Source organism: Glandiceps talaboti, chromosome 22 (assembly GCF_964340395.1).
Source record: "Glandiceps talaboti chromosome 22, keGlaTala1.1, whole genome shotgun sequence".
NCBI classification, from domain to species: domain Eukaryota; kingdom Metazoa; phylum Hemichordata; class Enteropneusta; family Spengelidae; genus Glandiceps; species Glandiceps talaboti.
This window is the reverse complement of record NC_135570.1, coordinates 13,110-38,019: the sequence shown is the minus strand read 5'-3', so window position 1 is coordinate 38,019 and position 24,910 is coordinate 13,110. Positions and strand designations below refer to the sequence as shown.

Below are 24,910 nucleotides of genomic sequence, written 5' to 3'. Positions count from 1 at the left end.
AAACATGTTATTGTTGAAGGCGGACAAGTTTTCAATATTTGGTTGAAGTTTGAAAATGGTGTTCAACAATTGTATTGATACCAAACCTGCTGCCCCCTAAACAAACAAAATTACAATATTTTGTAATCAATTTTATACGCTTGGGTAAATAAACCACTTATATTTATTGAGCTTGTGTGATATTATTTGATCGTCCCTAACAGAGTGAAGTGTGTTGTAAAAATGAACATACACAGAAAATATAGTTGCAAAATTGTGCGCTGTTTTTAGAGACTGAATCAGAATGATTTCAAATTTGCTGATATGTACAATTCCTAAAAAGTTTTTCATATTTACTTTACTACATACAGGAGTTGACCATGGACTTCTTTCATGATGAAGACGAACGTTCTCATAGAGGTATGTCTAAACCAAATGGTAAAACATCATTGGTGACGTTCTCACATCCCAACGGTACAGGTGGAAAACGATCTGTTTTACCACTTTTTATCAATACTCGGTCACCAACAAATAGTGATATTGAAATAGAAATGCTGCCCCCTAGTGGTGACTCGGACACAGATATAGATTCACCAGGTTTACTGAGTGGAACTAGCAGCACCAGCCTCTCAGAACCAGAACTGAATGGAGACATTGTTCCAATGAGAGAATTCGCACCAGAGTTTTCATCTCGGAGGGTTTTGACACCAATATTTGAGGAAGATTCCAGCTCATTGTCTTCTGTTTCCAAAACAGATACTGTAAAAACTGTTTGCTCCAGAACATCTGGAACAAATGCTGATGATGAGGCAGAGTATGGGAGCCTGCCAAGAGACAGCAATCAACAATTCACAGTTGTTCTAGGAAGGGAGGAAAAAGAAACCTTGGGAGATTCAAAACCAGTTGCAAATTCTCTGCCTGGAAACCATGTGACCAACAATGGATATATATCACTATTAGAAAATAACAATGATTCAGATTCACTGTCAGATTCACTGTCTTCATCATCTGGATCAGATGGAGCCTGTCAGATTTATCATGTAAACCCAGTTACTGAAGAAATTGGGTTAAATATTCCCATTGACAATGAAGCTGATAGCGATGACATGCCCCTTCACATCATCACAAGAGGTGATGACTTAGACTTAGAGCCTAAACAAGGACTCATAAATAATGCCTTTATGGAGGATGAAAATTCACTTCCAGATTCACTGGGAGAAGTGTCAGATGAAAGTGAAGGATATGGAGCCAGAGAATTCTCTTTCCTTGATGGTGTTAGTGATGAAGTAAAATCAAGTAGTTCTAGGGATACCATCAAAGCATTAAGTGTTACAGGATCAGAAGACAGTAAAAGAGATTCATTACGTTTAGTTGCACTTGAAGGAGAAACAGAAACATTTCTCTAATATGCTGTATTTCATGACATATAACACACTGACCTTGTGAATTTTATGTTACAACTGTTAGACAATGACTATCATATCTGTTGTGTAATCTTCTTCTGATTTTTGAAGAACTATATTACGCAAGGTTTGTCCAGGAAGATGCTGCCATTTTGAAATTGCTTAGTATTTTAGACATCTTTATAGGGGAGAGATAGAATGAGCTGTAAAATGGATCCAATCTTACCCAAAAAAAGCTGTTTTACTCCAGGCTGAAGCATCATGAGAATGTAAAACAATGTTGGCAGCTTTGCTGCTCTAGAAACCCTACATAAATAATATTTAGGTCAACTATGAAGCTCCTATCATTCTTTAGGCAAAAAAAAAAAATTGTTTCCGATAACATGACTTCAGAAAATAGGGTAGGTACGTCGGAATTTTACTTTATTTTACTTTAAATTTTTCAAAAAATACTTTGACCCCAAAATAAGAGAGTCGTTGGTAACAATATTTCTGTGAGAGTTTGATAAGGTGTAAATGAAGGCAATCATAACTTAGGTAGACAAACATATTATGCAGACTGTGATGTTATTGGAAACACAATATTGTTTTTTTTATTTGGCCATACTCTACCCATGATACTTCATCCTAGTGTACAACAGGTCTGTTTATGCAAGATTTATAACTCTATTTTAGAGAATCACATTCTGGGCTTTAATACTAAATAGGCAACTCCAGTGTCAATGTTGTTCTCCTGCAAGTGACAGTTTGGTAAAGAAAGAGTACTGGGCATAGTTAGGCAGAGGTGAGTGTTATATACAGGTACATTGCATCACAAATAGAATAGAATGTTAGGTGAGCTAATCACATGACCATTTGAGATTGTTTTTACTTGAGAGATAACAGCATTTCAACTAATGACAAGAAAGGTTTTTAGAAAATTCATTCTGCCAGGACGACTATTCTCAACTTTCAATCCTGAGGTGTTCAGTAACTAAGGTGTTACTATCTGTCAAGTAGAACAACAACCTCATCTTGATCATAAATGTATAAAAATATGTTACATACAGTGATTGCTTCCTGTTTAGCAAGAAAATACAATAATGAGGTGTCTGTGACAATGATAAAGAATGTATTAGTACATAAAAGAGTTCTTTAGTGAAAGCTAGACAGGCAGTTTATGAAGGCAGTAAAATATGCACAGAGAGGCTTGGTAACTGAGGCTGTAGCATTTTGCCTTGACTGAGGTAGACGGAAAATTGTATTTTATGTAATTTTGACTTCATATCTGAATATCTTATGAGAGCCCTAACAGTTGTTAGTATAGTATAAGGGTACATCAAGTGAAAACAGTAAGCATCAAAAACTGTAAAGTTACTGACTGTGCCACTTTACAACCACACCAAAAGGAGTTTAAATTAGGCAGCTTACATGACATTTTTAGCTTGGAATTACATTAAACAAGAAGATACAGGCATTGATAGCATGTATGCACTCAAAATGTTTACATTTTATCTTACTGTGATAAACGGTTCTGTGTGTGAATCTTCCTTGTTTCATCCGACAGTGATGTCGAGTTGTTTTCAGTTTGTTTATAGTAATGTCAGAATTTTACAAATGGAATTACAATTTTTTAAGTACAAAATGAGGGGTGCACAAACAATTTAAATTAATGACTTTCCAACTCACTTTACCCTCATTTTACTACAATTTAATATGAAGATGTTGTGAAGACTTGCACAAATAAATATAAAAAATATTGTATATTTCATATCATGTAGACATTGTTAGAAGTTCAAAGATTATATAATAATTACATACTTTTTATATATAATATAGTATAAGAATTCTTTTTTTTCAAAGGAAGGGTTTCAGAAGTTATAACATGTATATTACGAAAACCATAGCCTGCTTATGGTGACAGTGGTACTCAGTTTATCACTCATGCTATTGCTTGTGTTAAGAATGTGTAAATGTTAGTAATTATGATTGAAAACTATGCAACCATGACAACATTATTTAAATGAAGTCATTATGTATTAAAATGTACATACACAGTAGAGATGAGCACAGGAGTTAATACATGAAGCATGTGAAGTATGCATGTAATTATGTAAATTTAACATACACACATTTGATGACTTTTAGGGATGTGGCTTGCTTTCACATTCTCGATCAACACACATGTAGTACAGTGTGTGAGAGTTGAACAGAATACCACAAGTACTGTATACATGTACATGATATGGAAACTAACTCATTACTATAGATTGTAAGTTATATGTATTTGGAATCAGTCATTTAACATGTAGGAGGTAGAAAGTAGCAAAGAGTAAGTGAACATTGTAAAAAATATAATGACAGAATTTGTACATAAAAATGAATCCATGTAATTAAAATATTCACTTACTTAATAAACTAACTGAATTTTTGTCTGGTATTTTGTGTTTGATTCTGTGTCTGATTTAAATCCGATGTAGTGTACATGTCGCAATTTCTTTTTGGCTGTTATGTTTACTGTCGTTTACTGCCATTTGTTCTTTTGTGAGCACTAATTACATACATCTGACACAGCACTATAAGTTTTCCCAAGCCACATGAGAGCATTCTCACAAACCAGAGTTATTATTTCTACCACTTCATTTCGAAATAACTAATCTTGCCTTGTTGTAACCATGGCCCTATTGAGATAATACACATTGTAACCTACTTCAGTACTTGCTACAAACTCACGATTGTATCGGACGCCTGGTCTGACGGTACAACAAATCCATGCTTTCACAGACCCTGCTTGACACTTACAGGCAAGATTTATAGATCATTATTTTATGTTCATACATGTATCAATCCAATCTTGTCTGTAGAATGGCAAACATGAATTTCAGGTACAAGAACCCAACTTGGCCAAGTCAGTTTTTAGTGTACGTACTAGGCTCTTGCCAAGGCATTAGCAGTATATCATATGGTATGCAAGGGGCAATCTGATTGGTTGCAGTGTTTATGTACAAAACGAATAAATTAGCTATGCCCTAAATAACGATATAGTATATGAATGCATATACGGCCTGTGGGAGGCTTGTTAAGAACATTGCCGTGCGACGGTGCACGAGAGTACTGAATGAATTCACTCGACCAATGAAAACGCGTAATATGCTGAAACATACGAGTACAGACAGTACTTCAGAGCACTTTGAAAAGAGCATGAGCACAGAGCATAGACAACGATGTTATCGTTATTGTTTAGTCATTCTTTTCTTTCAATTTTGAACGTTGAGTGTTATAAGACGGATTCTGGTTGGCTAATCACAAGTATGAGATTGGATTTGGGAAAACCTATGGTATTGTGTCAGATGTAACAAGCTCTCACATAAGAACAAACGACAGTAAACGTTCAAACGTACAGCCAAAAACAAATTGTGACATGTACACTACATCAGATTTTAATCAGATTGGTTTAGGTCATACTTCTTAATTTGTTTAATGTTCCATTATTGTCCTAAAATAACAAAATTTTTGTGAAAGGGAAGACCACAGCCTGACAAATGACAAACACACATGACTTAGAAAAAATATAGTCATAAGATTAACATCTAGTGGATTATAATAACTTTGGAACACATATTTCAAAAATTCAATGTAATTTGGTACATATGCTAACCTTAACACGTGTTCTATAAAGTTTGTTGATAAGCTTAAACCTTTAATGAGTAATTTTCATAATGATTTTTGGTAATTACGCTATATCTTAAGAATGCAAGCTTCAAATTTCATATGATTTGGTACATATATCAATCATAATGCATGTGTTTCATGAAGGTTTTTTATGTAGATTTCACTTTTAATGAGTAATTTGAATAATTAATGATCTTCAGTAATTAAGCTATATCTTTGGAATGCATGCTTCAAATTTCAATTAACTTGGTACATCCATCAACCATAACAAATCATACATGTTTGATGTAGTTGTAGTTTTCAATAGACCATTATCCGTCTCGCGGGAGACACCATTGAGTGCACAGCAACCATGTTCGGGTGGTCAAGCTGAAGTGTTAAACACTTAGCAACACTATTGTTCTCAATGTCATCGTATGTACAGTGCAGCATGTATGATAGATCAAGGGAAGCAAACTTTTAAAGTATGGTTATAAAAACGATGTGCGTATGTAAAATTCGCCGGCAGGGGTTTCATAACTAGCCATAAGACGTGACGGTGATTTTTTGGCCGTCAGGGCGCAGATGAAGAGCGTTTGAGATTGACAGTGTTACCTTTGAAATCAGTTTCAACATGAACTTGAAAATATTAGAGTTGGATCCACTCGAGGATCGCAGGCCCTATGGTTGAAAACTTGCATATCAGGTTGCAAATATTGTATTCCTATTTTTAACCAACGTCTAAAATTTGATACAATGTCATAACTTTTCCATAGACTTTTTATACGTCGCGTAGCGTCGTCTAAAAACCAACACAACAAAGTGTACGGGATCACTTTACTGTATAACGTGCTGTTAATAGTTGGCAATGATGTAATTCTTAGTCTGTAATTCGTCGGCTAAATTCGTCCGGGTCCGCTAAAAACTTTGAAAGCGATTGAGAATTTTTTTTCACTGTCTTTGATTTTATCATATAAATTTATAAATGTGCTATATATATGTATTTAAAATTAAAATTCAGAGATACTATGTCGTTTTATTTTACGAATTTGGACTATGAGTTCTACAACATGTTCATCGAACTCAAGTATAAACATGGCTGACACATACACGTGTTTCACGCATCGCCGGTGATTCCCCAGTCTAGTTCCTGACGACCATATTCCGATTCTACTCTACGTTATTACGGTAGGGTAAAATCGGAATACGGTCGTCGGGAACTAGACTGGTACGTATTGTATGAAGATAACATATGGTAAAATCGGAATACGATTGTCAGGAACTGACTATGATTTCCCGACCTGTGACGATAACTTAGAACTTTTCAATTCTGAACTCTAGGACCAAAACGGGACATTTGCACTCTAAAAATGAGTAAGACTTTTAGCTTTCGTCCGTATTTGTCAACAGTGTAAATGTCAACGGTTCATAAGGGCTTAGGGCCAGTGGATGTGTAGTACTACGCCACACTTCATGTGCATTGCATTCTAATATACTTCTATTGAAAATTGGTGACGGGAAATGTTTCCACCATGTACATGTGTACTAATAATCAAAACTACTCGATTTTGCTTGTCATTAATTACCATTTCTCAAGATTGAAATATTATAGCCATCTAGTATGCTGCATAAGTTTGGCACTGACAACGTATTCCCGGAAATATAATGACGGTGTGACACTGTGACATATCTTTCTTTTAATTTGTTGTTGACACACCATATTTTCGTAACATGCTATTTAGTTCGTGTACTTTCAATATTTCAATGTCTTCCATGACGACTTACGATTGTAGATGGTCACAAACGGTAGTATTTTTTTCAGACTAATGCGTTGATTTTCATATAAACAACATGGCCAATCCGCAAAGCTTGACCCTCATAGCAACCGTTGCTAGGTTATTTGCATATCTCGCGAGATCTGCCGCGAGACGGGGAATGCTTTATTGTGATGTATATAATCAATTTTGACAATTAGTCAACATGTTCACTATACAAGCTTCAAATTTAATTCCATACAGTTTCATATAATTAATTTTCAAATTAAATGGTACATCTATAACTCAGAATTTTGCATTCAAACAATGTGTGTAGGCCCAAAAATACCCTTATGGGAGGCATTCAGTTTAAATCTGGTGGTTCTTGTCTTTGCTATATTTGCAAACAGGTATGTGAGCAAGGTATGGGTCTGTCCAGAATGTAAAGGTATTCTATGAGTTAACACAAAGTATTGTACGAGTCTAACCATGATGGGGGAAAGATAACCAGATTCAAACTGAATACCTTCCGTAAGGGCAAGTCTTTTGATTTTCATTCCTACACACAATAATTTTTCAAATGGAACAGAAAGTATGCAATTAGTTATTATTGAAATAGAAATATGTACCAAGTTGAATTGAATTTGATAAATGCATTATTATAATAGCCATATTACTGAAAATCGTTAATTATGCATTTTTAATATATATAGCTTAATTACTGAAAATCATCAATTATGCAAATTACTCATTAAAACTAAAGTTACATCAATACGCTTTACAGAACATGTACAATTAGTTATATTTGAAGTATGTACCACTTTATATTGAAATTGAACTCTGCATTTTGAAGATATAGCCTAATTACTGAAAATCATCAATTATGCAAATAACTCATTAAAACTAAAAGTCACATCATGCAACATTTTAGAAGCTGTGCGCTTTACTATTGTCAATGTCTGTAGTAAATTATGATGAATTTCAAGTGTGCATTCTTAACTAATTACTGAAAATAGTGCCGATAGCATTGTAGCACAACTGTATTTGGCTGTTGCTATGGGCATGGTCTTGTTGTTAGGTATATTTGCATATATTTTTGAAATCTTTATTAACTTTCCTACCCTTCCCAGTTTTCATCTTTGCAATATAAACTGTCATTTACATGTAACTGTTGCTCTGGGTGTGGTCCTGTTGCCAGGCATACTTGCATACATTTATGATAAGTGAATCTGTATTCATTACCTACCCATCCCTGTTGTATAAACATGCATCATCATTTTACTGTTGCTGGGGGCATGGCATGGTTGCTTGGTCCTATTCTGTCAACAATAACTGCAGACTAACTCCTCCTGAAACATCCCTATCAAGTTTCAACCCCATGCAGTTTGAAGATGACCAAAATTGATGATTGTATGTACTAAATTATAAGAACTTGAAGCTTGCACTTTTCATATATATATAGCCTAATTACAGAAAATCGTTCATTATGCAAATGACTCATTAAAACTAATCCTATATCAACATGCTTTTCAGAATGTATGTGCCAAATTGTGTTAAATTTGAAGCGTGCATTCTAAGATATAGCTTATTACTGAAAACCATCAATTATGTAAATAGCTCATTAATAGGTTTCGTTAAGTGTTTGTTTTTGTTGAACTCTTCCCCTTCGTATCTATTTAATCCTAATGTGAGAGTACAATGGATAGGAAAAGACAGAAATCTGTTGATATTTCACACTCTCTCATATAAAACAAGAATGAAATTAGGGATGTACACACTATTGATGCCAATTTTATTCACATGCACAAATGTAAGTCTAGAGTCAAGATACCATGATAGTATTAGTGAAATGAAAGTGAACACATACATAGGGTTAGGCTAGAGTTTCTAGCATCCAGGAATAGCCTTAATTTTTGTATCAAATTCAGTGTACATGGCATCAAATTTAATTTTATACTATTTCAACATACAATAATACAATGATTTGTTGACTAGATATTGTCTGTAATCTGCATAAGTACTGGTTTATAATAGTATGCTATCAATTTGTGAATCAAACCACTTAGCTATAGAAGTGGGTATATGTAAAAAAAAGAAAAGAAATCAATAGATTCATCATTTGGGGCACACAAGTCTGGTTTGAATACTTATGGTAGGATGCAATATTTTTTATATATCACTTCTTGATATAAGTGTTTTAAATTGTACACTAAACAAAATTGATCACGACACCATTATGGAAAGGTGTACTGTATTTGAACAAACACAATATTACATTGTATTTCTAACTTTGATACATTATGTATTCTGCAAAGCCAGTAAAATGTACGAAGTTGGTATGAATACCATAGTCTTGAACAGATGTATCAGTTACCATTATACTCAGACCATACAATGCCCATGATCCTTCTTTCTCACACACCATTGGACTTCCATTATCTACTCCCTGTGGATTAGTGATAGAAAAGAGATAGACAAACATAAAGAACAAAAGATATAGAACATACAGATAGGCATTGACATGATGTGAGTATACAGAGAAAGATGCATGGTTAGGGTAGGGGTTAGTATGTTTGAGTGAATGGTGATTCAAGTAATGTGTTGAAATGTATAGAAGTGATAATTGAGAATTAATTGTTGGATACCAGGGACATGCCGGGATAAGACGTAAATGTGATATTCAGAAAAACTTGTATATCCTGTCCTTTCTTGTAGAGATAGAGCATAGAAACAGTGCTAGAATAGTTATTTGCCACTCACCATAGAGTTCACATGTATTGGTTTGGTGCAGAACATATCTCGTGTTAGCTGTGGAGTTTTGCAGTCAGAGTTATCACGAATTTGAACAGCAGTTTGAGTCAATGCTATTGAAATAATTTATGAAAAAGCTATTGTCATGTTATTGTTTTAGGCAACTTGTATTAGTTATAACCAAATATTACAATATCATATCAAAATAGGACAAACATAATAACTGTGATGAAGATATTCAAATAAATCAAATTTTATCCCTTGAACTATTACTACAGACAGGTATGCACACTCCACCACCCCATGCTATGATTCTATAATTCACTGTCTCATGGTCTATTCACCTACCCATCCGCCTATGTGCAAACCTATGCATCCACCACCCATCTATCCATGTGCAAACCCATCAATCCACCTAACCATCCATCCATTTGCAAACCCATCCACCCATCCACCCACCCATCCATCCATCCATGTGCAAACCCACCCACCCACTCATCTATTATAGAAAAAGTTCATTAATAAAATATCTATCTATATCAATCTTTCTTATAACCTGTTCACCACCACCACCACCACCACCACCACCACCACCAACAACAACAACAACAACAACAACATACCCTTACAATGTCAATTATTCACATTACCTTGTGTGTCACCTCCTCTATATCCTGTAACATAGCAAGTATCTCCAAAGTTGGTCACATTGGTACCAGTTTTGGGTAAACACACAGTATTCACATGATCATTCAGTTCAACATTTGTCTGCAATTCCAGCACTGCTACATCATTCTCGCGTGGTTCACCTGATTCACCATCAAATGTCCAATAAGTATTGATTGCTTTCACCACATAACCATACTGCTCATTGGTTTCCAACGAATTTAAACTTTCTTTTCCAAACCAAGCAGTTAAATCTGATTGTTTGGAACTTAGAGGAATGAAAAGATGAAGCCATTGATTAGTAGCATTCTACATACATACAACCATCTCTGTCTATAGTGTCTATAGTGATCATAAAAAGTAACAAACCAATGGTGACAAATATATATTTTTACAATCCATCTGTACCAAAAAGTGTGTCTCTGTGATGTCATGGCTAGAAATATATATTGTTTCATCCATTCTCGAGATTCAAATTTGATTTTATATGTACAATTTTAATAATTTGATGTTAATGTGCACTTTTTGAATTTGTTTCATCAGTTCATCAAACTAGGTATTAAATTCACCCAGATAATAAGACGCAATGCTTTGTTCAAACTTCAAGGATATATACCTCTGTGTCATCTCAAAATACTTACTTAAAGATACAAGATGCTGTGGTTACCACCCACTTCTTCTCGATGAGGGCACCACTACAGATGAACTCATCCAACTTGTAAATTGCCACCTAGTTGATATAATGTCCAAAATATTTTTTTTTTTTTAAATACAAAAAGGCATGCCGTCGATCATATATGGTGATAAAGCTATGTATACAGGTGTTAATGCTATGTATATGGTGTTAAAGCTCCAACAAAGTCATGTATAGTGTGCTGGTATATAATATATACTCCCCAATTATATTTGTATACGTTCAGTCAAAGTAAATATAGGTGATCTGGGAAAGGTCTAATGTCACTTCAAGTAAGACACAAAAATATTGGGTCACAGCTGAATAAAGAAAATATTGGAAATATAGTGTAACCATACCCACATAAATCAGTAAGGGTAATGGTAACTTTAAACATTTGACTTGTACTTGTGTCTAACGAGTGAAAGACACACATTGTTGTGATGTAGAATGACAAGGGTAAAAGTCGAATTTGTTCAAACACATTCAATTTGGTTTGCATGCGATATTTGGATGTAATAGTAGCTTATGGTTTGGATTCTAACAATTAATTAAAGACATTAATTTTGCAGTAAAAAAGTACCGACAAAACTTACATGCCATGGCCAGTTTCCAGAAATGACTTTTTTACCATCCTTTGTAGGAGCTAGGTCTGGCTTGTTTACTTGGGTACCACATACCTTTACTTCTACTGCCTGATCTAATTCTGACAAGACAGGAAGTCAAAATGTACATGGTAAACATGTTTATCTGGACAGTTACTTCTGAACATTTGCACTAACTTACCAACAAAATACATAATTATACACAAATGAAAAATATACAAAATATGTACAAAAAAATTAAAATATCATAAACACATAACTTGCTATAACTTCAAGTATCTATAGAATTATGTATTGGCCCGTACACTAAACTTAGGTTGCTATGTTTCTATATACTGTGGCAAGTGTCTATAATAACATCAAAAACAAGTCATTGAGAATGACATAGTCCCCGCTATAATTGGGTTTTAAGGAATTATCACTACTGTGATCACGCAACAACATTTGTGAACCTAAAACAAACAGACTTAGATATGTTGTGTGTGCTTGTTGGACATGGAACATGCCTACAACAATAAAGGATTGGTTGGGTATGGGGGATCATATCACAATGAAAATGGAGTCTGAGGTATGGCTTTGGACATGGAAAATTCACAAACAAAATGGCTGCCAGGCACCCATATTGGATCGTATCACGACGAAAATGGATATGCACATGTATGTCATAGAACGCTGTCCTAATACCAACTTTGAATGAGATCTGTTCAAGCATGTCTTAGTAATGGCTTTGGACATGGAAAATTCACAAACAAAATGGCTGCCAGGCAGCCATATTGGATCGTATCACGACGAAAATGGATATGCACATGTATGTCATAGAACACTGTCCTAATACCAACTTTGAATGAGATCTGTTCAAGCATGTCTGAGTTATGGCTTTGCGCATGAAAATTCGCAAACAAAATGGCTACCAGGCAGCCATATTGGATCGTATCACAATGAAAATGGATATGCACATGTATGTCATAGAACATTGTCCTAATACCAACTTTGAATGAGATCTGTTCAAGCATGTCTGAGTTATGGCTTTGGACATGAAAATTCACAAACAAAATGGCTGCTAGGTGGCCATATTGGATCGTATCATGACAACAATGAATATGCACATGTATGTCATAGAACACTGTCCTAATGCCAACTTTGAATGAGATCTGTTAAAGCATGTCTGAGTTATGGCTTTAGACAGGGAAAATTCGCAAACAAAATGGTTGCTAGGCGGCCATATTGGATCGTATCATAAAACAAATTGACGTGCATATGTATGCCATAGCATGTTGCCCCTGTACCAAGTTTGAAAAAAATCGGTCCAGGCATCTCCAAGAAACAGCTGCAAACGGACGGACGCACGGACGCACGGACGGACAGACGGAACCCAATCCATAAGTCCCCGTTCCGGACTTCGTCCGCGGGGACTAATTAATGCATATATGCTTAGTAACAAGGCCATGCCAATAACAACAGCTAAATGATATTATTGCAAAGAGAGAGATTGATAGGTAAGTGGATTTAACATTCACAAAATGAATATATATTTGCCTAGCAACAAGATCACACACACATGCGCACACGCACCTGTGCATGCGCACACACACACACAAATACACACACGCACACATACATTCATGCGCGCACGCATGTACACCACACCCATGCATACTTAGTATGTGCACATACCTGCTACACCGTAACCTACACCAAAAGCCAATGCAAATAACGTTGCCAGTAGAATAAACACCATGATAGCTTTTCCACATGGCCCATCAAAATATCCATCATCATCTTCATTATCTGATAGTATATCTTTAAGTTCATCATCCATCTTGCTTATAGACTTAGTAATGGATCCCCTTTCCGCATCCGTGTTGTTAATCTTCACCTCTCTTACTACTTCATAGTTTTCATTGTCATCCTGTTGTACACTCTCAGTGTTCTTCTCCTGTATATCTCCATTTTCTGCTGTATATGTCTGTAAGAGTTTTGAAACCAATATGAAAACTTGTAATATTTGTCACTTTGTTTTTTAATTCTACACTTTTATAGTTTTGGTGCTTTTAGACGACTTTGTTTAATTCTTGTATTTGTATATCCTAAAGTATATAGTAGCCCCAGACAATATTACAAACAAACAAACAGACAAACCAAAAAAGGAACAAAATATTGTACATAAATTAAAACCATTAAAATGCATGCCTCACAAGTAATTCACGAGTTTAGGGTATTGGGTTAGGGTTTTTACAAATTACGATTTTATTCTCTTGAATTGCTATCAGTGGAATTTTGATTGAACTTGCACCAGAAAATGATAATTGCAGTTGACAAAGTATTTTAGTGGGTTATTGCCATTCCATCATCGCTACAGCCCAGGAAAACTATAGCCATCATCCCAATAGAATGGAAGTTGGAAAATGCTATTGCAAACTACCACTGAAAATATTACACAGACAAATAAAAACAGACTAGAAATGGAATGTAAAAATTAGCTCAAGTGGTATTTTGTTAGATCTAATTGTAGAATGTGATGTTTCCATAATAGTACAATTTGTTATCGATCCATTTAAGTGTAATGATACCTATTCAGTTTCACTGTTCTAGTTAAACAGCTGAATTTATGGCAGGGGGCCTGAGGAGAAAAATTGGGTAGGGGTGGCAAAAAAAAAAAAATTGGGGCAAGAGGGGTGGGGGTGGGGGACTTTGAAAAATAAATGTGTTGCTCATGATTTAAAACAAATTAAACCTCGAGAGTGGTCGTGTTTACCAAGTACATTTGCATATTTTATTGCAGCGCAGAAATAAGTTCTTTTAGTTGACCAGTAAGTTTCTTCAGCCTGCAGGGGGCCAGTGGATCGGTGGTGGTCCTGTGTGGTGGCGGAGGGGGGGGGGGGGGGGGGGGATCACCCTGTTTTTTTTTAAAAATTGGCAGTAGGGGGTGTTTTGAGAATTGTGGAGGGGGGGGGGTCATTGTGTTTTGGATTGTGATGGAAGAAAAAATCCTTTTCTACAATGGCATATAGCCTTGTTTGAAATGTGGTACATGTAAATATTTGTTTCTGTAACAATTTCTTACATCAATTCTTTGATATTACTTCACATAGAGTTCAAACATAATAAGACATATACATTTATTACCTAGCTACCACACTATAGTTACAGAACATATTGTCATGTAAATGCTTGGCTGTTTCACGACCAATTCTTCACTTAATTTGCACTTTGGGCAAAAGTGAACTTGAAAGTTTCGTAATGGTAGTCTTTATAGATAGTTTAAAAGAAGTTAATCTAAATTGTTCTACTCATCAATGTGAACTTGTGAGAAGGGATCAATACACTTTCTATTTTGGACACTACATGTTATCGACATTAACAAATCACACATCTCATCAGATTCTAGTTTCTATTGTACACTAGGTATGACCACCTAAAGTTCTCTAACATATCAGTGACTTTACTTAGCATGCAATATTTATGCCCCTATGCCAATGGGTGTTACTGGCCCATTTTTCTGTGACATGGGAAACTTATTTAAAAATTACATTTACATTAGCTTTTGAAAGCGTGGAAATATTACCTCAAAGACTATGAATAACCTAAAAATTGCTTTTAAAATCATGCATCTCCCCTACCAATGATACTACCATTAGGTGTGCTAACCTTTACTATAATGATGCTATTTAACTTTTTAAGAACATATTTCAACCCCATTTAACTTTATTTCAAAAATATTTCAAGAGTGAGAAGAGAAAAGAAGAGAGACTTGAGAGCTAGAGAAAGAAGAGAAAAGAAAAGGGGGGAGGGAGGGAGGGAGAGAGAGAGAGAGAGAGAGAGAGAGAGAGAGAGAGAGAGAGAGAGAGAGAGAGAGAGAGAGAGAGAGAGAGAGAGAGAGAGAGAGAGAGAGAGAATGTCAAAATGTGTTAAAAAGTTACAAAAGCAAATAGAATGTGGACAAGGAAAACAAGCTGAACAGCTGAGGTATACAAACAAACAAACAACATCGTCTTATCTCAGACATCAGTAAAAGTGTCTATTAAAAAGTTGTCACATATGACAATAGCATTGGTCAAAGGTTACGAGTAGACTTCAGATGCCAGCTGATCTGTGATGAATGGGTCATGACTAATTGGGTGTTTTTATGCAAAAGAAAATCAATAAAAATAAGGCAGATATAACTTTAAGTGGTCAATTTACCACATGATAATATACCCTAAATATTAGGACTGTTATTATGTATGAAGTCACCATCCCAGTCACCTACATTTCATCTGAAGAGAATGAAATGATAGGATAGAATAGAATAGAATAGAATAGAGTAGAGTAGAATAGAATAGAATAGAATAGAGTAGAGTAGAATAGAATAGAATAGAATAGAGTAGAGTAGAATAGAATAGAATAGAATCCAGGCTTACTTGGAACTCTCTTTCATCATCAATTAAAACTCTGAGTCTCTGGAGTTTGTATTTTTAAAGAACTTCTTACAACTATACACTCACAAGTTGTTCTGACATTTATAGACATTACTTGTTTGAGGGTCTGCACATTTACGTTATGGGTGGATGGTGCAGTCAACACAAAACATTTCATTACTTGTTTGAGGGTCTGCACATTTACGTTAAGGGTGGATGGTGCAGTCAACACAAAACATTTCATTACTTGTTTGAGGGTCTGCACATTTACGTTATGGGTGGATGGTGCAGTCAACACAAAACATTTCATTACTTGTTTGAGGGTCTGCACATTTACGTTAAGGGTGGATGGTGCAGTCAACACAAAACATTTCATTACTTGTTTGAGGGTCTGCACATTTACGTTATGGGTGGATGGTGCAGTCAACACAAAACATTTCATTACTTGTTTGAGGGTCTGCACATTTACGTTAAGGGTGGATGGTGCAGTCAACACAAAACATTTCATTACTTGTTTGAGGGTCTGCACATTTATGTTAACGGTGGATGGTGCAGTCAACACAAAACATTTCATTACTTGTTTGAGGGTCTGCACATTTACGTTATGGGTGGATGGTGCAGTCAACACAAAACATTTCATTACTTGTTTGAGGGTCTGCACATTTACGTTAACGGTGGATGGTGCAGTCAACATAAAACATTTCATTACTTGTTTGAGGGTCTGCACATTTACGTTATGGGTGGATGGTGCAGTCAACACAAAACATTTCATTACTTGTTTGAGGGTCTGCACATTTACGTTAACGGTGGATGGTGCAGTCAACACAAAACATTTCATTACTTGTTTGAGGGTCTGCACATTTATGTTAACGGTGGATGGTGCAGTCAACACAAAACATTTCATTACTTGTTTGAGGGTCTGCACATTTATGTTAAGGGTGGATGGTGCAGTCAACACAAAACATTTCATTACTTGTTTGAGGGTCTGCACATTTATGTTAAGGGTGGATGGTGCAGTCAACACAAGACATTTATAGACATTACTTGTTTGAGGGTCTGCACATTTATGTTAAGGGTGGATGGTGCAGTCAACACAAGACATTTATAGACATTACTTGTTTGAGGGTCTGCACATTTATGTTAAGGGTGGATGGTGCAGTCAACACAAGACATTTATAGACATTACTTGTTTGAGGGTCTGCACATTTATGTTAAGGGTGGATGGTGCAGTCAACACAAAACATTTCATTACTTGTTTGAGGGTCTGCACATTTACGTTAAGGGTAGATGGTGCAGTCAACACAAAACATTTCATTACTTGTTTGAGGGTCTGCACATTTACGTTAAGGGTAGATGGTGCAGTCAACACAAAACATTTCATTACTTGTTTGAGGGTCTGCACATTTACGTTATGGGTGGATGGTGCAGTCAACACAAAACATTTCATTACTTGTTTGAGGGTCTGCACATTTATGTTAACGCTGGATGGTGCAGTCAACATAAAACATTTCATTACTTGTTTGAGGGTCTGCACATTTACGTTAAGGGTGGATGGCGCAGTCAACACAAAACATTTCATTACTTGTTTGAGGGTCTGCACATTTATGTTAACGGTGGATGGTGCAGTCAACACAAAACATTTCATTACTTGTTTGAGGGTCTGCACATTTACGTTAAGGGTGGATGGTGCAGTCAACACAAAACATTTCATTACTTGTTTGAGGGTCTGCACATTTACGTTATGGGTGGATGGTGCAGTCAACACAAAACATTTCATTACTTGTTTGAGGGTCTGCACATTTACGTTATGGGTGGATGGTGCAGTCAACACAAAACATTTCATTACTTGTTTGAGGGTCTGTACATTTACGTTAACGGTGGATGGTGCAGTCAACACAAAACATTTCATTACTTGTTTGAGGGTCTGCACATTTACGTTAAGGGTGGATGGTGCAGTCAACACAAAACATTTCATTACTTGTTTGAGGGTCTGCACATTTATGTTAAGGGTGGATGGTGCAGTCAACACAAAACATTTCATTACTTGTTTGAGGGTCTGCACATTTACGTTATGGGTGGATGGTGCAGTCAACACAAAACATTTCATTACTTGTTTGAGGGTCTGCACATTTACGTTAAGGGTGGATGGTGCAGTCAACACAAAACATTTCATTACTTGTTTGAGGGTCTGCACATTTACGTTAAGGGTGGATGGTGCAGTCAACACAAAACATTTCATTACTTGTTTGAGGGTCTGCACATTTATGTTAACGGTGGATGGTGCAGTCAACACAAAACATTTCATTACTTGTTTGAGGGTCTGCACATTTATGTTAACGGTGGATGGTGCAGTCAACACAAAACATTTCATTACTTGTTTGAGGGTCTGCACATTTATGTTAACGGTGGATGGTGCAGTCAACACAAAACATTTCATTACTTGTTTGAGGGTCTGCACATTTATGTTAACGGTGGATGGTGCAGTCAACACAAAACATTTCATTACTTGTTTGAGGGTCTGCACATTTATGTTAACGGTGGATGGTGCAGTCAACACAAAACATTTCATTACTTGTTTGAGGGTCTGCACATTTATGTTAACGGTGGATGGTGCAGTCAACACAAAACATTTCATTACTTGTTTGAGGGTCTGCACATTTATGTTAACGGTGGATGGTGCAGTCAACACAAAACATTTCATTACTTGTTTGAGGGTCTGCACATTTATGTTAACGGTGGATGGTGCAGTCAACACAAAACATTTCATTACTTGTTTGAGGGTCTGCACATTTATGTTAAGGGTGGATGGTGCAGTCAACACAAAACATTTCATTACTTGTTTGAGGGTCTGCACATTTATGTTAAGGGTGGATGGCGCAGTCAACACAAAACATTTCATTACTTGTTTGAGGGTCTGCACATTTATGTTAACGGTGGATGGTGCAGTCAACATAAAACATTTCATTACTTGTTTGAGGGTCTGCACATTTATGTTAAGGGTGGATGGTGCAGTCAACACAAAACATTTCATTACTTGTTTGAGGGTCTGCACATTTATGTTAACGGTGGATGGTGCAGTCAACACAAAACATTTCATTACTTGTTTGAGGGTCTGCACATTTACGTTATGGGTGGATGGTGCAGTCAACACAAAACATTTCATTACTTGTTTGAGGGTCTGCACATTTACGTTAAGGGTGGATGGTGCAGTCAACACAAAACATTTCATTACTTGTTTGAGGGTCTGCACATTTATGTTAACGGTGGATGGTGCAGTCAACACAAAACATTTCATTACTTGTTTGAGGGTCTGCACATTTACGTTAAGGGTGGATGGTGCAGTCAACACAAAACATTTCATTACTTGTTTGAGGGTCTGCACATTTATGTTAACGGTGGATGGTGCAGTCAACACAAAACATTTCATTACTTGTTTGAGGGTCTGCACATTTACGTTAAGGGTGGATGGTGCAGTCAACACAAAACATTTCATTACTTGTTTGAGGGTCTGCACATTTATGTTAAGGGTGGATGGTGCAGTCAACACAAAACATTTCATTACTTGTTTGAGGGTCTGCACATTTACGTTAAGGGTGGATGGTGCAGTCAACACAAAACATTTATAGACATTACTTGTTTGAGGGTGGGTGCATGGTGAAGACAACACATGATAAAACAAGTAATTTTCCAGCCAGTGTAAATTGGATATCGATCACAAACAACAAGTCCTGCATGCAGATTGCTTGATTATTTACACTATGATCAAATGAGTGGAAGAATTACAAACAGTATAACACTATACCATTCACTAAGGGGCGTTTCAACTTCAGTCAAAGTTTGACAAATTTAAATACCTAAGGTGAGATACTTTTATATACCAGGTGAAATTGCTATGAACAAGACTTATCAACATTCATGTATATACATTTTCTTTGGTTTGCGATCTCTTTCAAATTCTATCTGGTATATGTGCAACATCTCGTTTAAACTAGATATGTTATGTTTACAGGCTGAGTGTATTAATAATATCTCGACCTATGTACACACAATATGTTGACATGTCTATTACCAAGTTAGTACAACTTATATGCCATATACTGTACTTGTAAGTAGTTTAAACTGACCTGAACACTAAACACAGTGTATTATCAGACCTGACTTTGCCTCTTGGATTGACAAAAAACACCATTGTCTAAAGCCTCTTAGATGTTTGCAAAAGGTTCATACATTTAGTGAAAGTTTATGAAGTTTATACATTATGTTTGAGGATAGAAACCCACCTGGTTAGTATATTCCAACACTTCCCCACCACCAGCTGGTAAATCAGCATTCAATACTTTGATATTTGTAAGTTCAATTTGTTCCTCGGATTCAGATTTCGCCATATTTATACGTTGGTTTAAATCACCTATCAAATGACTGTGAACAGTGGTGACTGATTTTCCTTCAACTAGTGCAATGAAACAATGTAAGGGCCAGGGCAGATTAAAATCAATAAATCACACATTATTCTGACCTTGTCTAAATTTTGACACTTTTTTGGCAAAATTATTGTAGGAAAGTGTGCTATGTTGACATAATGATTTTCTGTCAAGATACAAAATATATTCTATTTGACATACTGTAATTTTGATAAAAGTTTTAAACGCCCATTTCAGAACTCCATAGCCACACTTTCTCATTGTTGTTCAAAACTGTATTATTAGTCAGGGTGCCAAGACTGAAATTTTGAAGAAAAAAATTGCCTGGCTTGAAGTACAAATTTTGGCAGTTTATTTGGTTAGAGTAACATCTGGGCCTTCAGAAAACTGATATTGCCCCTCTGGATTCTCTTGGGCAAACTCACAGGAGATGGTTTCCATGGTAACATTGACATTATTTTGAAGGATGATAAAACATTAAAAACGTCATATCTCACGCCCCAGAAATGATATAATCATAATTAAAGTATGTTTATATATACATTTTTTAGGGACAGGGAATTCAATAATTACATGAACTTTTCGATTCAAGCTCAGGTCATAGTCAAAATTCAAGGTCAACTTAATTTATTGCACTTTTATCGAAACATTCATTGAAACGTTTCTGTATACTTCCATCAGATATGACTGGTAAAGCTGTAAGTCGGTCAGAAAATGGCCAAACATACAATCTTTCAGAAAAACGTGAAATTAGTATATATTAAGTTGTTTTGTAGCAAAAAGCTGTTACCAAGACAACTGCTGTTAATATCTCCAATTATACCAAAGTGTTAATATACTAACCTGAAAGTGCTATTGACATGATGTAAGTGTTTGTATTTAGGGTTTTGGGGAAAGCAATTCACTGATCATCCTTTCGATCCAAGATCAAGGTCATTGTCAAAATTCGAGGTCATCTTAATTCTTTGTAATTATTAAAATACCGTCGGAATCTTTTCTATAGCTAACATCAGACATGATCTTTACAGATGAAAATCACTCAGAAAATAGCAAATTATATAGTCTTTCGGGATAATACAACAAAGGCATATACTAAGCTGCTTTTATTACAAACTTCTGTCACTACGACAACTGGTATCAAGATCACCAAAATATGAAGGTACTGAATATCGCAGTGTACCAAAGTGCTACAGATATGATGCAAGTGTCTATATACTGGTTTTAAGGGTCGGGCAACACACGTATCGCATGATCTTTTCGATCGTAGGTTTTCCTACATTCCGTACATATTGGCTCGATTTTGATATTGACCTTCATGTGATTGGTCAATTAGGAAAATATAGGATTGGTTAGTACAGATTGTTTAGACTTGAGATTAACTAATTTGACATAACTTGATTGGTTATGTAAATTGCAGTCAGGATCCTACATTTGACTCAAGCTCAGTGTATATTCAAGTTCAGTGTCTATTTCATTCCCGATACTTACATACAAAAGTTTGTGTAACCAGGACTATAGTCGAGATACATAATCTAAAAAACGAAAATGGTGTATTTCTCAAGGTCTCAAAGCTCTACTGGCAACTCACTTATACATACGGTTTTAGATAAAAGGTGATCACATCGCATTTTGAGGCTTTACATGTATACTGTTAAAGGAATTTTGACAATGCTTCTCCTGCTGTTGCTTCTAGATAGTATTTGTGGTGTCGACTGTCTGACTGACATCGACTGTCTTGGCAAACAAATACTGAACACCTTGTAAAGAAAGCACAACAGCGTCTTCATTTTCTGAGACGATTAAAGAAATTTGAAATGAGTCGTGCTTGTACATTTGTATTTTAGTCATTTTTTACCGCATAGAGAGTCTGGTTTAACAACATCACCTACGATGAGTTGTTACACTTGAGAGAGTCGTCCGGACAGTAAAATATCACGTAACTAATGTGTAGCCCATCCCTCAAAACCAATTTAAGGACAATCGCATCATACTCATTAGCTCTTTTGTTACTCAGGCACCGGCCAGTGTCTTCAGCCTGGGGGAGGGGGGAGGGGGGGATGGGTCACCCTGTTTTTGAAATTGGCAGTGGGGGATGAGGGGTCATGCTGTTTTGAAAATTGTGGAGGGGGGGGGGGGGTCATTGTGTTTTGGATTGTTATGGAAGAAAAAAATCCTTTCAGACAATAGCATATAGCCTTGTCTGAAATGTGGTACATGTAAATATTTGTTCTTGTCCCTGTTTCTTTCATGAATTCTTTAACATTTCTTATTAGTTCAAACATAACTATACATATACATATACATATACATATACATTGACTTTGTACATGTATTACCTAGCTACCACTCGAGTTACAGAACATGTCATGTAAATGCTTGGCTGTTTCACAATCAATGTTTCACTTATATTACACTTTGGGGCAAAAGTGAACATGAAGGTTTCGTAATGGTAATCTTCATAGATAGTTTATAAAAGAGGTTAATCTAAATTGTTCTACTTGTCAGTATGAAATTGTCAGAAGGGATTAATACACTTTCTATTTTGGACACTACATGTTATTGACACTACAAATCACCACATCTTATCAGATTCCAGTTTCTATTATACACTAGGTATGACCACCTAAAGTTCTATAACATACCGGTGACTTTACTATACATGCAATATTAATGCTCCTATACCAATGTTACAGGCCCATTTTTACGTGACATGGGAAACTCATTCTAAACTTAAATTTGCGTTTAGCTTTTCAAAGCTTGGAAATCTTACCTCAAAGGCTATGAACAGATTAAAACATTGCTTTAACAGAAGCAAAATACTGCAGATCTGCCAGGGGGAAAACTCCAAGGAAGCCCTCACCCCCAGAGGTCACTCATACATTCAACCAACAATCAGATGCACCAACAACCTTTTTACTGTCATAATGGTATTAAACTTTTCTTAAATATTTTCACCCTATTCTAATTTGAGATTTAAAGATGTGAAATGTTTGCCAAGATAGTCTAAAATTGCTGTAAACTCAGAGGGGGGGTTGGATTGTTTTGTGAATGAATTGCAGGGGGTCACTATTTTTAAGTACAACATGAACAAAAAGTCACCGGCCCACCACCGGCCGTAAAAACTGATCACTTCCTTATTGGAAAGTTGAAGTTCATATTTTAAACTTATAAAGAATCCACAATGACTTTGTTTATTTACGATGCCCTTGACCCTTTATCTCAAAATTGCGCCAATGGCACTGTAGTACAACTGTATTTGGCCAAAACAAGCCTGCCATAAGTTTCAGCCTCAATCGCTATGTAGTTTTCATCCCTATAGGCATCCCCATTAAATTTCATCGAAACGGCTCAGTAGTTTTGAATTGTACATTTTTGACCAAAAAGACACATTTTAGCCCTAATTTGCATATCACTGATGGGATCATCTCATCATGAACAATTCGTAAACTAAACACCCCTAACAAAGCGCCCATCGAATTTCAGTTAAATCTAGATCTGCGCAGTAGTTTTGGAATTATAGTTTTTTTGACTAAAAAGACACACATTTAGCCCTAATTTGCATATCACTGATGAGCTCATCTTACCAAGAATACCTCTTACTCTAAACACCCCTTATGTTCCCCCACCATGTGCACCACATCTGAGCCACATCTCTCTTGTGGTCTTGTTGCTAGACATATTTCACCATGCCTATAGCATTGTTTTGAAGTCTAATTTACAAAACGGTTTCAACAAAAATAAAAATGTCCTATACACCAACTATTTGTAGAATTTTTTTGGACCAAAAAACGAAGAACAGATAAGCACTACACTGCGTCAAACTGACTTTGCCCCAATTTTCAGTTTCGTATTTACTTATCAGCTGGAACTGACGCTATGCATAAATTAACAAGCACATGGAAACTGAAATCCACAAGACACTTTGAAACTCACAAAATACGAAGTCCACAAACAGAAATATACAACACCAAACAATTCTAAATGAAAACTGGTAATTCTCTGTGCACTAGAGTGGAGCCACCCGGGTACGGGGTTTGACTTTTTGTTTGGCCCCTCCTTCAAATGTCAATCAAGATGACGTTCCCACCCCAGTACAAAGAAGTTTACCACAACTAAAAGTTTGCAAAATTCTTAGTGACCGCTCAGATACGGGAGGCCGACTACGCCAATTGTTGTAATCAATGCCGAAGTGGCGTTGTCTTACCTGACTGACTATCGTCAGGCGAAATAACTTCGTCTTTATGTGGCTGCGACGGTGTAGTCGTGAATATATTAATTCTTCTGGTCAAACACCAACGCTGCGCTGTCTTTATTATCGATGTCGTCCCAAGGGATTTTCCAGGGTGTTACGCTTATACTAGTTCAGAGTGTACTAGTTGGAGTCCTCCGCCGTTGATGGCGTCCTAATGGGTTGTTCTATTATCGTTAACTTATAGTACGGTTTCCAGAGGGGCACTGGAAACCGTTCATACAACAGCATTTCTAATGTTATAGCATCTTTCAAAATAATATGTTGTGGAACTGTTGACCTCGGTCCTGACATATCGGGTGTTTGCCCATCTCTGGCCTTCAGTTCAGCCAATGAGATCAAAACACAGGCATCAATTAATGAAGTGCTAGTAGTTGGGAAT

The 24,910-nt window shown here is 36.1% G+C and overlaps 2 protein-coding genes across 3 annotated transcripts in view; one reads left to right on the top strand and one right to left on the bottom strand.

Annotated features, from left to right (window-relative positions):
• The window catches only part of LOC144452367 (cadherin-23-like), a 105,977-nt gene extending 102,219 nt beyond the window's left edge, over positions 1 to 3,758 (top strand). The window contains exon 66 of the mRNA XM_078143460.1: positions 351 to 3,758. Within this exon, the coding sequence (XP_077999586.1) occupies positions 351 to 1,385 (1,035 nt within the window). The 3' untranslated portion in view covers positions 1,386 to 3,758. The remainder of the gene's footprint in view (positions 1 to 350) is intronic.
• A 5,062-nt stretch (positions 3,759 to 8,820) lies between these two features.
• On the bottom strand, positions 8,821 to 24,633 carry LOC144451927 (chymotrypsinogen A-like). 2 transcript variants are annotated; one of them, XM_078142835.1, is made up of 7 exons: positions 24,484 to 24,633; positions 13,136 to 13,427; positions 11,453 to 11,562; positions 10,825 to 10,913; positions 10,168 to 10,451; positions 9,527 to 9,630; positions 8,821 to 9,212 (listed from the first exon to the last, which is right to left on the bottom strand). In XM_078142835.1, exons 2-7 carry the CDS (start codon positions 13,278 to 13,280, stop codon positions 9,051 to 9,053), a joined length of 894 nt encoding a protein of 297 aa, XP_077998961.1. In that variant the 5' UTR covers positions 13,281 to 13,427; positions 24,484 to 24,633; the 3' UTR covers positions 8,821 to 9,050. The 2 variants fall into 2 exon arrangements, with proteins under 2 accessions (XP_077998961.1, XP_077998962.1); XM_078142836.1 differs by lacking the exon at positions 9,527 to 9,630 and having other exon boundaries at positions 9,162 to 9,212.
• Positions 24,634 to 24,910: the final 277 nt, after the last annotated feature.